A 12,654-nucleotide genomic window follows, 5' to 3' on the forward strand; every position below is an offset into this window, starting at 1 on the left:
AGGTGTCATCTCTGTGTCCCTGATGCTACCTACTTGGAGTGGGGAGGATTCAGTTTCCAACAGGACACCCTTGGGCAAATTCAGCTGCTCAGGTGCACGTGTACATGCATGAACACACACATGCACACACTCCCAAGCTTTCCTTGCCTGGAAAATAAGTCAAAGCTCTCTTTTAAGCGCAGTTTAAAATGAGAAGTACTTCCTGCTGTTTAGAGACCAAGTTTATGCCATGATTGTCTCTCTGGTAATGTCCTTTTGGGTTATGTCAGCTTTTACATCCCAGGTACCTCACAGAATTAGAGAGAACTCTTAAATGACCCTGCTGGGAGAGGATTAAATAATTTCAGAGCCAAGAAACTTTTGTGCTTCTCTGTTTGTTCTTCCTTCAGTGGTAGAACTTGGAGCTGAAATTCTGGTCGGAAATTATGTGGGAGCACTTGTGTGAAATCTGTGGGCAGAGATAAACTTTATCACTTAGAGTTGTTGGTGGGCAGCAGCTCTGGGAGCTTGATGCTGACTCTCAGGTTGACTGCAGAGGTTACACATCTTTCCTGCTGCAGTGGCAGCTGGGTGTGCATGCCATCCTCTGCCTGTTCTCTGCACCCTTGGGTGCAGTTTGTCAGGGTGACATGAGGGCTGGCAGCTCCCTGGGGCTGGGAAGACAGGAGAAAGGGGACAACAGGGCAAGGCCTCACAGCTGGGGCCTGTCCCAGTTGCCCAGCTGGGGAGCAAGGCAGCCCTGGGCCCAGGTACCAGGCACCTTTGTGGGGACAGGGATGGTTGTAGGTAGGGACAGATGATCCAAAGCCACTGAATTACCCTGGCTTGTCACCGACAGTGTGAACACTTTTTAGCTCTAAGAAGGGTAATGCTTTAATTTTAACCAGTGCATAGTTTTTCTTTAAAACTCTAACAGGCAAAGCACACCAGACTAGCCACTGACTGTGGCTCAGTTTGGCCTCCTTCCTCCACCTCTCTGTAAAACAAACAGCTGCTGAGATGGATGGCAAACAAGTATTAACAGGGGTGGAAAGATTGTAGCTAATGCCATATGGCATTGATAACCACGTGGTTTGAAATATCCTATGGTATTGACAGCAATTTTCTTGCATTCAGAGCTGGATTGCTTATGTTCTGAGCACTGCTTCATGCCAGGTGCTCTCTTGATCCAGAAACAGGATTTGGCAATGCCCCTTTATCCCTTGAGGTCTGATGTACAGCTGGATCAAGTATATCCATGTCCTTATTGCTGACGTTTATAGTTTCTAAGGTTTTGATCTTTCAAAATACACTAAGAATATGAATTAGTGGGCTAGGAGATGGCAAAGATTGGTGCCTGTCTGTAAATCTAGCAGCTGGATCTTGCAAACCTTAGCCAACATTTAATTGCTGCAGTTGCTCTGGAGTAAGTCTTTTTATATGTATAAATCTTGTCTGCTTTTATCCCAGGGTGAGTTTTGATGAGGGAAGATCTTGGAGTAAATATGGTTTCACATCAACACCACTTTTTGTGGATGGATCCCTTGTGGATTCTGGCATAGAGACCCAGATAATGACGTAAGTATATCAGCTCTTAACTTTCTTAAAATGTGGTGGTAGAAGGAGTGGATGGAGATCCCCTGGTGCATGGTGGGCCTCCTGCTGCGCAGTGTAGCGTTGTGTGGCTACACATGGAGTGTTGCATGAATGCATGGTGGTGTTCTGTGCTTTATGCTGATGGTCACAGACCCAGATGGAGTATCTGTGCAAACAGGTGATGCAGCAAAACTCTTCCCAGTAGTATCAGGGGGCTATAAGAAGGAGGGATGATCCCAAGATCTGACTTGTGAGTTTAGATGGGATTGTAGGACAAGCTACTGCTCCAGGGGATGACATAGCCCTGGTCAGGCTGCAGAGAACTAGTGGTATTATCACCCCTAGATGTTTTCAAACCTTGGTAGATGAAGATACATCTGCCCTGATATGTAGGTGGTGACAGTCTCTCTTGGAATAGGAAGTTGGGCTAATTAAATCCAGAGTCTCTTTCTTGCAAAGGCATTGTGTTCCTTAGAGCTGATGGCCCAGGGACTGCAGTGCTCTTCAGAGGCCAGAGACCTGTATGGTTGCACCTAATGTCAGTTTTGTGCTTGCTCCAGTTGTGCTGCTTGAGTGTCTTTTGAAATTGCTGCTGAATATGAATATTCCTCAACCTCATTGCTTGCTATCTGCATTGTGTGTTGTACATCTGTTTTTAGCTCAAGCTAAAGGTGTTCTCAGTCTGCATATGCAGAGCTGAGCTCAGAACAATGTTACTGGACTGAGGTGTAGTATGCTTTGATCTACCCATACAGTGGAAAGAAGAGCCTGAGCTGACAATGAAGCCACCTCCTAAGAGTGATGTAGCATTGGGTAAGGGTGATCTAACTGGTGAAGTAATCCTTGCCCAAGAGCAGGCCAGGATCTGAGTTTAACAGTGCAGGGAGAGAGGGAACTTTTCAAAGGAATCTCAAAGAGTCATCTGACTTCTTGAGCAAAGCAGATCTGAGCATTCTGCTCTGGGACTCCAAACAAAGCAGGGACTAGATGCATTGCCTTTCTTGCTTGTGGAGATACCTTCATACCTGTGTTTTCTTTGGGCTGGCTGGAACAGCTTTCTGAAAAGGATCAGAAAAAAAGCTGGCTAAGATGCTGTCAGACTGGGACACATCTGCAAAGTCTGTCTGCTGTGTTGTGAAGAAGGTTAATCACATCAGACATTGATACATGTCTGATGTTGTATTGTTCCTGCCCTAACTCAGGGGTGGGAAATGTAGTGTAATTTTCATCTTATAATAGGTTTGCTTTTCCTGCTTTCTGCACCTTATGTTGTGAAGTGCTCCAGATTTTCACTAGTTGCAAGAGGAAGGAGAATCAGGCCCAGTATGCTTTCTTCTAGGTTACAGTCCATCTGCTTGCTTATGTGGCAGAAATGCGTAGGTGCATCTGATTGCTGGTGCCACAGGTAGTGACAGACTGAAAGGAGACTGCTGTGTATGCTTGTCACCAGTTTCTTAAGGAATCTTGGATCAGATAACAGTTGTGTCTGGGGCATTTCTGCTAGTGATTTGAATTTATTCCAGCTGGGTTGTATAATTTGTGTCGGTTTGCATTTCAAAAATCTGACCCATCAGCCTTAAATAGAAGTGACTACGTGGTGAGGAGTGGTCTGTACCTGCAGTTGAATAGTTTCTTACATGGGGGCTTGGAGGCTCACCTTAGCTGCAAGAAAAGGACTGGGGGAAATCCTCTTCTGGTAACGGGTCATTAGAGCTGGCTTTATTTATTTATTTATTATTTGTTTGTTTTATTTTTATTTTTTTTTGCCATCTATGCCAAGACAGATGAAGTGTCTTGGTGCTGTAGTCTTGGACAGCCAGAGGATCAGGAAGCTGTAGCTAACTCCTGTATAGGCCACCTACATGTATATCTTCTGTGCTGAACTGTCCTGGGAAGGTCAGGGTAAGTAATTATGGAGCTACACTCTTAAGGGACTTGGAGTTTGTTTTCCAAACAGTGCTAGGGCAGCACAATGCAGCCTCCGTGTTTGTGTCACAGATAATTGTTCAGATTCTTATTAGAGTAGGCGTTGCATCAGTTTTGGTAGAGGTGTTAGTTTTTCCTTTCGTCTAAAACCAACCCTTGGTGTCAGCTTTTTCTTCACGAAAGTGGAGTACTTGTTTACATAGAAGAATATATCTGTGTATCTGCTGAAATTGGCAAATATTGCCCCCGCTTTTTCCAAGAAGAAAATACAACAGTATGATATACTTGTGAGCCTTTTCACAAGACTGCTGTGAGCATCTTTTGGGGGATATACATACCAGTCTGACTAACGATTAAAATCTGCATTCTGTCCACTCTACACATTTTTCTCCAAGTGCAGTAATAATGTTTCACTTTCTGTGCTTGTTAACGTGGTGGTTTTCAATGACATTCTTTGTGCAGTGCTGAATGTGTGTCACTTTCCAACCCCCAACATACACAGCAGGATCTGAACTCAAATCTGCACATCAGCACCTTCACTGAAATCAGTGAAGCTAATCAGTTTCAAGTAGCTATGGATTCAACCCATTTACTTTATAAATCAGTGTGGTTTTATTTTGAAGCATAAGATGTATTTTAAATCTAAGGTTACCGTTACTTCTATTTCCCTAGTCTTCTGATAGGGACTGTAGAATGAAGGTTATCTTGCTAAATCAACTTTCCTGACAACCAACTTTTTTTTTTCTTGAAATCTTTGCAGGCATTTTATTATTATTGTTATTATTATTAGTCATCATTAGAAATTTTTAAAACTATTCCTAAGAGTCTGTAAAAGGTATAAAAAGAAATTTCAGATGATATTTAAGGAGAAATTCCTACCCACAGTGTTAAGGGAAATGAGTTAGGAAACAGCCCATTTATAAAGTGTGACTGAAAACCACTTCTATACACATCACTTAGGTGTTTCTCACAATGAAAATTTTAGCTAACTGATCTATAAGGGCAGTGTAGGATCATACTGAGCTTGTGGTAGCTTTGTCTGAGAGGAGATCAATGCCTTTTTGTTGCTACTGGTCATCCTCTAAGCTGGAATAACATTTTGCTGGTTGGAGTTATGTAGAATTTGTGTTTATGAGTAGAAATTGCAATGGTTTCAAGAAGCTAATGGGAGCATCACAATGGTTTGTGATCAGCATCCTCCAGATGAGGATGGAGTAGTTGAGAACTCAGGGTAGAAGTAGGACATAGAAAGAGAGGGGTCATGACTGCGCTAATATTTGAGTTAGGGAAAAATTCTGCCATTGATTTGCACCGAAGTGGTCTGCGTTCAACTACTACTGAAAAATAATGTCCTGAGAGGGATGTGTATTAAATAGTCATTATAACCCAACTGTTATTACTATATTGCATTATTAACAATGTTATCATAACACTATTTTATTAAAACCAGTATATCAATAGAATGACTGTTATTCCCAACTTTCACTTCGTGGCACATCCTGTGAGTGGGCTGTCGGGGTTGTAGGAAGCTGCCACAGTTTTAGCACAGAATTTCATATCGCTTCATGGCTGTTAGGTGAGTGTTTGCAGTAATTATGCAGTATGTAGGAGCATACTAGGCTTCAGGATCCTGTGCTTCGTGGTGTATATATTTGTCCTAAAACAGTCCTAAAGAACTGAACAGTGTGGTAAAATCTGCAGATTTGTGTGCATTATATGATTCTGAATATATAATATAGTTCAGAGTAGTGGAATTTGGAATTGCTTTTAGTGGGGGAATTTACGAGATAGATTGCAGAGGTGTGTTGCAACCTGAATTGTTTTATGATTTTTTTTTTCCATTTTATATGGCTGTAAGAGTGCAAAAACGAATTATTTCTTTACAAACATAGAATAGAATAGAATAGAATAGAATAGAATAGAATAGAATAGAATAGAATAGAATAGAATAGAATATCCTGAGTTGGAAGGGACCCTTAAGGATCATCAAGTCCAACTCTTGACACCGCACAGGTCTACCCAAGTTCAGACCATGTGACTAAGCGCACAGTCCAATCTCTTCTTAAATTCAGACAGACTCGGTGCAGTGACCACTTCCCTGGGGAGCCTGTTCCAGTGTGCAACCACTCTCTCTGTGAAGAACCCCTTCCTGATGTCCAGCCTAAACTTCCCCTGCCTCAGCTTAACTCCGTTCCCGCGGGTCCTGTCGCTGGTGTTAATGGAGAAAAGGTCTCCTGCCTCTCGACACCCCCTTACGAGGAAGTTGTAGACTGCGATGAGGTCTCCCCTCAGCCTCCTCTTCTCCAGGCTGAACAGGCCCAGTGCCCTCAGCCGTTCCTCGTACGTCTTCCCCTCCAGGCCTTTCACCATCTTCATAGCCCTCCTCTGGACACTCTCCAACAGTTTCATGCTGTGTGGGCTCCACCTCAGGATGTAGATTTGTGACACACAAGGAAAAGTACATGAGACTAAGTGAGCTGAGTTCCAAACCTAACTTGGAACTACTGACTAAGCAAGGTGAATCTACTCTCTGTTCTCCATTCCTGGCTGACCATCTGCTCCTGTGGTTCCTTTCACAGTTATTTTGACACCCATCTCATCTGACAAGACGGTCAGTTCCGCTCCCTCAGTGTCATAGCACTTCAGCAGGTGTGTGTTAAAGCACATTGCAGTGTTTGGCACAACCGTACAACAAAAAAGGTGTCCTTTAGGAAAATAACTCAAATGGATAAGGCTGAAGGGTTTGGCACATTCTACGGTGACCCAATGAGTGACTAGAAAGCACTAGTCTTTTGCAAATGTACAGTGTTCTAACTTCTGTGCTGCAGCCCTTGCTGGTGACTGGTACGTCTTTTACGATTTTGCTTTCATGGGTTGGGTCTAACGTTTCTGTGTTGACAAGTCATAGGTGCAGGATGTTACTTGCCTGAGGTAGTCCACCAGTGAAAAGGAATCCAGTTGTATTCCCCTTCTAGTATTTTCTCAGTAGTTGCTAATCTATACCATTCAAATCAGAGACAAGATGCTTTTGTGGGGCCAGAAAAGGTCTTTATGTTGTTCCAGCTCTTACTCATAATTATTATCCCTGCCACTTCATCTACTGAGCTAAGCATCTCTATAAACCTATGTAAACAGAAATAACCTTTCTGCTTCACGGTCCTGTAAGGCTTTGCTATCATTCTAGTAGACTCATTATACATGTGTGTGTGCAGACACTCATATATGGATGGGGACCATTAAGTTTGTCTCTGGTGATCAATATATATTTATGTAGAGACACCCATGTGTGTGTATATAAATATGTGTTAATATGTACATATACTTAATGATCCTTATATACATCTGTGTATGCATCATTGAGTATTAACATTTTCATTGAGAGGATTTAATACAAACTGGTCTGCCAACATAGCTGTGACTGCTTCCCTTGGCTATGCATACATTAGAAAAAAATCTTGGTTGTAAATTAATAGGTTATGAGCCCTGGCCCTTTCCAACACCTTCTCATTTACATGGCCATCCAGCTTTACCAGAGGTGAAGTGGGAGCACTTTTTTTTCCAGGAGATCCATATAATTACTGGCAACGCATCACTGGGTGGCAGAAGAGTGGGACAGAATGACTAAGCAGTTATGAAACATTGGAGGTGAGTTGGAGGCCAGGAGACTCTTAGGGTGAGAAAGAGGGCATGAAGAGCACAGACAACACTGAATCAGGCCAGAGGTAACCCTAGCTCAGTTCCCTGATCCAACAGCGGCAAGCAGATGATGCTAAAAGTATTAAAAAAATATATATATTTTTTTCCCTTGTACACTTTGCTAATTTACAAAGATTTGTAAATAAGGGACTTTCTTGACCAGACATAGCATCCTATGCATAGTACCCTATGGATGATTTTCATGATTTTCTTCTCTTTTTTTTTTTGGATGATTTTTTCCCTAAATTCCTTTAAAAGTTTAACAGTTGCATTGTGGCCTGGAATTTTGTGAGTTAACTCTTACACTGAAGAACTGACTGACTGATGGAAGACATCAGCAAAGTATGTACAGGCATGAAGGCAATGCGGACAGATTCTGATTAGCACTCAGCCCAGGTGCAGCAGATTGAGTACGAGAAAGGGGCAGTAGCTCCCAGGTCCAAGCTCCCACTGAGTTCAAAATTACATGGGAGTCAAGAGTCATTTTCCTGTCACTTTCTGATAAGGTGATTATCATCTTTCCTCTTTAAGCAAAGTAACATTCATTGCCTTCCTCTCTAGTCTTGCTGTCACATTTAAAAGCTGATATAGGAACGAAAATTACAAGCTGACACAATGTCCTTGAATGATCCTGCCCTTTTGCTTAGGGGTAGGAAGTTGTGGATCTGCCACCTCTGTGTGGTTGTACTGAGGGAAGTAAGGTGAAAACAGAGACGCGGTAGAAAATAGTGCCTTTTCTGGGATATGGGTAGAGGGGATGGCTTTCTCCCTGCTGGGCCAGGATTCACCCTCCAGAGTTGGCACCCTGTTAGAGCTGCCACCCCTGCTAGCAATCTTGGCAAATGAGAGAAGAGGTGAGTGGCTGGCAGAAACACCAAGACATCATTCTTTCTAGCCAGAATTGAGGTTCTTCTCTAATATGCGTAAAGGAAAAAACAGAGACACAGTGTTGCTCAATTTCTGTGGCCCAGCAGAGAAGTTCAGACTCCTATGCCATCAGTCAGATCTCTTGTAGCTCCATTCTGCTTGAGAAAAAGGGAAAGAAACTGTTTGAAAAAAATCAGACTTTCTTCTGTAACCTTTGCTGTTGCTACTGAGCTGGGCAGAGGATTTGATTAAGAGGAAATCTGGAGGGAAGATTTCATCAGAGATCTGTAGAAAGCTAAATCCAACTTGCTGCTTCCAGTAGGAAGGGATTCCAGAAAGTATTACATGTGGGGACAGTTGTGATGAAGGATGCTGAGCTCTATCCATATTTATCTTCCCTGCTTTTGGGAAACAGGGCTTGAAAGCTGACTATCCAACTTGTGCTTACCAGGGTCTACCAGAACAGTGTCTTTTTGAGAGATTGGAGGGAAGATTTCAAAACTTGGTTAATACAAGTTGTCTAGGCACCCTGAGATACCTAGAGAAGACAGAGAGGTTTAAATAGTTGTCTGCATTCTGGTCTTATCTTGCCTTTTTTCGTTTCTCTCTCTCTCTTTTTTTTTTTCCCTTTTCTTTTTATGAATATTGCAATAACTGTTTGTGGTGCAGCCGATTTTATTATTGGCTGTGAATTTTATTGCAAGACTCTGTTGTGTCCTTGTGAGTTCATTGCACTATCCTCACTCATGCAGCTGTGCAAAGTGCAGTGTGAAAACCTATATATGGACTCTTCAGAATAGGATCCATGAAATTAAAATGGCTCTGTGAAAATAATGACTGCACACAGAAAGAAAAGTAAAATTTAGAACTTGATCTGACAAGAAAAATTACAAATATGCTTATTAAGTTAGGAAACAAAAATGATTGAGAGGATATTGGCATTTGCTATAGTGAGCTGCACTCCTGGATCATCTAATCTAATTTCAAAACCATCTGGAAGTGATGAATAGCTGTGACTTTGCGAGAAAATGATCAATCTGCTAATGCCATCAAGTGACTTTACAATGGACAAGAAAACGTGTGTTATAGGAATTCCCATTTTATCCCAGTAGATGATCAGTTTATACCCTGAAGAAAGACAGTTGATTACCCATATTATTATCTTCGTTTGCAAGACTTAAAAACGTTATTAACGATCACAGATTAATCAGTGTCACTTCCTTCTCCATCTCCCTCCCTGCCAAAGGAGTACTATATTCATTAGCCTTTGGACTGCTGCACGAATTCACCTAAGCAGCTCACAGAGGCACAGCATTGATTATGCTGCTGATACTTCCAGTGTGAGCTGCAGGTCTTTCTGTGACACCTGAATAGACAAATCAGGTGGTGAGAGCATCTGCTTGGAGTAATCTTTCTCAGACAGCATCATGTGATTTATTGGGCCTTTGGAAAAGGATGGCTGTGACCTGAGATCAGTTCCCAGCAGCCGCACTGTGTACTCGGGAGATTCCTGGCAGAAGCCATAATACACAGAGGAGAAACTGGGCTCTGGGCATGTTTTGTCTAGTGCTGGCTTCCTGGGGCAGACATTACTCTCATTGGAGTCAAATACTGTTTCTGGACAGGAGATCAAGCAGTTTCTAAAGAAATCACCATCTTTAGTTCTACTGTGCAGATAAGGAAATAGAGGCAGAACAAGGGATGTGCCTGTGATCAGTCACCCTGCAGGCCATGGGAGAGCTTGACACTGAACCAGGTTTCCCGAGTTCCAGGTGAGTATCTTACAGACATCTCCCATTCTTTACCAAGGAGATTACTAAAGAAATACAAGGGGGGCTAAACCTTGCCTGTAATGCTCAGACAAGATGGATGGAAAGGCAGGGAGGAAGACTAGAAAAAGGTCTGCTGTCTGTAGACTCCTCTGGGCTCCCTTGTTTCAAAGTTAGTATGTAAAAGTCCTGCCAGAAGGAGCAAGAATGAGCAGACCATGATAGATGATTTCTTTTCCCTAAGTAAAAGGACAAGGGTTGCCTGATGACAACGCAATCCAGACATCCTCATCTAGAGGCTAATGTACTTTGTTTCTTATGCTTTTAAATAAGGACAGATGGATTATAGCTCCTGTGCTGTCCTCCTGCCAGCATCTGGGGTGTGCTCTACCAACCGCTCAGACTAATCCTGGGTTTGCACAGCCAGGGGTGGGGTGCTGTGCACGTGCTCATTCCTCAGACTCCTTAACTTTTGTGTTAGGGAAAGCCATGGCATATTCTGATGCCCTGAATGTATCTTGTGTGGATTGACAAAGTGTGTGGCCTCTGCACCTTTTCTGTTCAGCCTGGCCCTGATCCTGCATGGGGCAGAGTGTGGTATGGCTCTTCAGCTTCTCTGGGAGCTGGGAGGACTCAAACCTGGCTTGACTGCAGAGTTGACTCTAATGGATTTTTTCCTATTTGGCTGCAGTGAGTGGTAGAAAGCAGCTTTCCAGAGCAGCACTACTGTACTTAGAAGCATTTCACATTCTTCAGGTGGTGCTACAAGCCTCTGCTCCCAAGGAAAGCCTGACCTCATATGATCACTGTACATGATTTCCCTATTTAGTGATCCCTTTGGCCCAAACCTGTGAAATTTCCCCCACTAAAACTGACCAGCCACCTTCTTACACCATCACCCAGCTATGTGCAGCTCCAGATCTTTGTGTTCTGCTCCCTAATAACCTATCTCAGTCAAAGTTTGTCACCCTGAATCACCACAGACGGTGCCTCTTGCATGAGTTTGTGTCTTGCATGTTCTGAGCAATGTTGCCCACATCTGTGTTGGACATCTCTGGATGAAAATCTACTGTTTCATAGGATGACTGATTGAAATGACTGGACATGCTCTGTTATCAGCTTCTTCCAAAGGGGCAACACCTGTCTCTGTTGGGACCACAGACCTGTTAGGAAACACTGATACATTGCTGATGTCTTTTCTAGAAGACTGAAGCAGCATCTTCAGGTTTCAAAGCTGTCAGAAACTGGTTGCCTTTCATAAGTACTTCGAAGAAGAGAGAGAAAACTACACGAAAAAACAGCATTAAAAATTAACGTGCTTTCCTACTGCCCTTCCCAGGTGTCTTACACTCCCTTTCATGTTGCTGGGATTTCTTTTGAAGCAATTGTCATGTAAAGTGGTTTGGGAACACTGGCAATAATTTTTTTAGAGACCAGATTTCAAAAGATTTGTTTTGTCATTCAGTAAGCTCTTATTTTGATAGCACTTTGTATTAGAAAATAAAAATAAAAGAAAAACCTCTCCCCAACCATTGCCTTGTGCAGTTAATGGAGAAATCAAGCCCAAGCAGTAGGCCTGCTTCATAATTATATGTTCTGCAGATTACTTGCTAATTGCACTTGGCATTGCTTCCTAACTATGTTGTACCATGTCATTTGTAGTGGTTTTCCTCTTGTGCTTTGAAGGAAGTGCCATTGGGCTGATGAATAATCCCAGGACTGTTTTCCAAAGCTGAGAGAAAAAGGTCTACCATGATTGCACTGCAGGATTTTTATTGCAGGATTTTTTTTTCCTCTGTATTCAGAGAAGCTCTTCGCCTGTATGATCTCCCTTCTCCCTCCTTACCGGGAACCAGGCAGTGGTGCAGCTTCCCATGAGCAGTTCAACATGGATTGCTCATCAGTGAATCTGGCCAACATTTTGATTTTCTACTCTGTGGAAAATCTCCATGTCATGATATTCAATTTCAGCTGGACGTGGAAATAAACCATTACCTTCAAATTTCATCTGTGTGAGCAATTCTATGAAAACTTGGTTTGACCTGTTACCTTGGGAAACTGAGTAGAGACCAAAATTTTCTTAAATTTGTTTCCAAATTTCTCATCATGGAAGCTGCTGTCTGTTTTTAATATATTCTTGGTGTTTTAAGTGCTGATGTTTTCCCCCCTCCGATTAGCAGCAGTAAAACAGAGCCTTATATCTGAGATGATCCACAGGAGTTGCACTAATTTGCATCAGCTGAAAATCTGGATCCAGATTTTATTGGGAAGAAGAACATTCTCTTATTTATAGAAAGTTTGCTACTTTTCTTGTTCTTTTCACATTCACAGGCAGAATTACAGCAGCCCTGAATCATCACCCAGCTGCCCTACGGCTGCTGTTTCTAGTTAACAGGTCAGCCAAAAGCAACTGAATTAAATGCTCCAAAGTGGCTCTTAAAGACTATTTATTGTTTAGGAAAAAAATTAGGAAGTGTGTTTTGTTGGCAATTGTCTGCCTTTCCAGTGTCATATTTCATCTTTTATGTTTCCTTCATTTCCAGTCTCTTGCTCCCTGCATCATCTTGCCCGTCATGAGACAGGATAACTCTGGCTCCTCTTCCACTCTCCCTAATTGCTGATCTGTGTGTCTCTCAGTTAGATTCTGCTTCCTTGTCTCAGTCCCTTTCCATCCAATTTCCATGTAACTAGTGACCTCCTTTAACGCTAATTCCATCTAAACCTTAATAAAAAACAATCAGGAGGTTACACAGCCCATTTGGTTTTCTCTAAAGTCGTGATTGATGTTTAATTTATGGAGAAATGGCTCATCTCTTACTCC

At 42.5% G+C, this 12,654-nt stretch overlaps 1 protein-coding gene across 4 annotated transcripts in view; it reads left to right on the top strand.

Annotated features, from left to right (window-relative positions):
- Window positions 1–12,654, top strand: part of SORCS3 (sortilin related VPS10 domain containing receptor 3) — a 281,108-nt gene that overhangs the window by 223,224 nt on the left and 45,230 nt on the right. For all 4 annotated transcript variants that reach the window (XM_027460385.3, XM_027460387.3, XM_038181612.2 and 1 more), the window contains one exon: window positions 1,450–1,557. In XM_027460385.3, the coding sequence (XP_027316186.1) occupies window positions 1,450–1,557 (108 nt within the window). The remainder of the gene's footprint in view (window positions 1–1,449; window positions 1,558–12,654) is intronic.

The sequence above is a fragment of the Anas platyrhynchos genome, chromosome 6 (assembly GCF_047663525.1).
Source record: "Anas platyrhynchos isolate ZD024472 breed Pekin duck chromosome 6, IASCAAS_PekinDuck_T2T, whole genome shotgun sequence".
Classification (NCBI taxonomy): domain Eukaryota; kingdom Metazoa; phylum Chordata; class Aves; order Anseriformes; family Anatidae; genus Anas; species Anas platyrhynchos.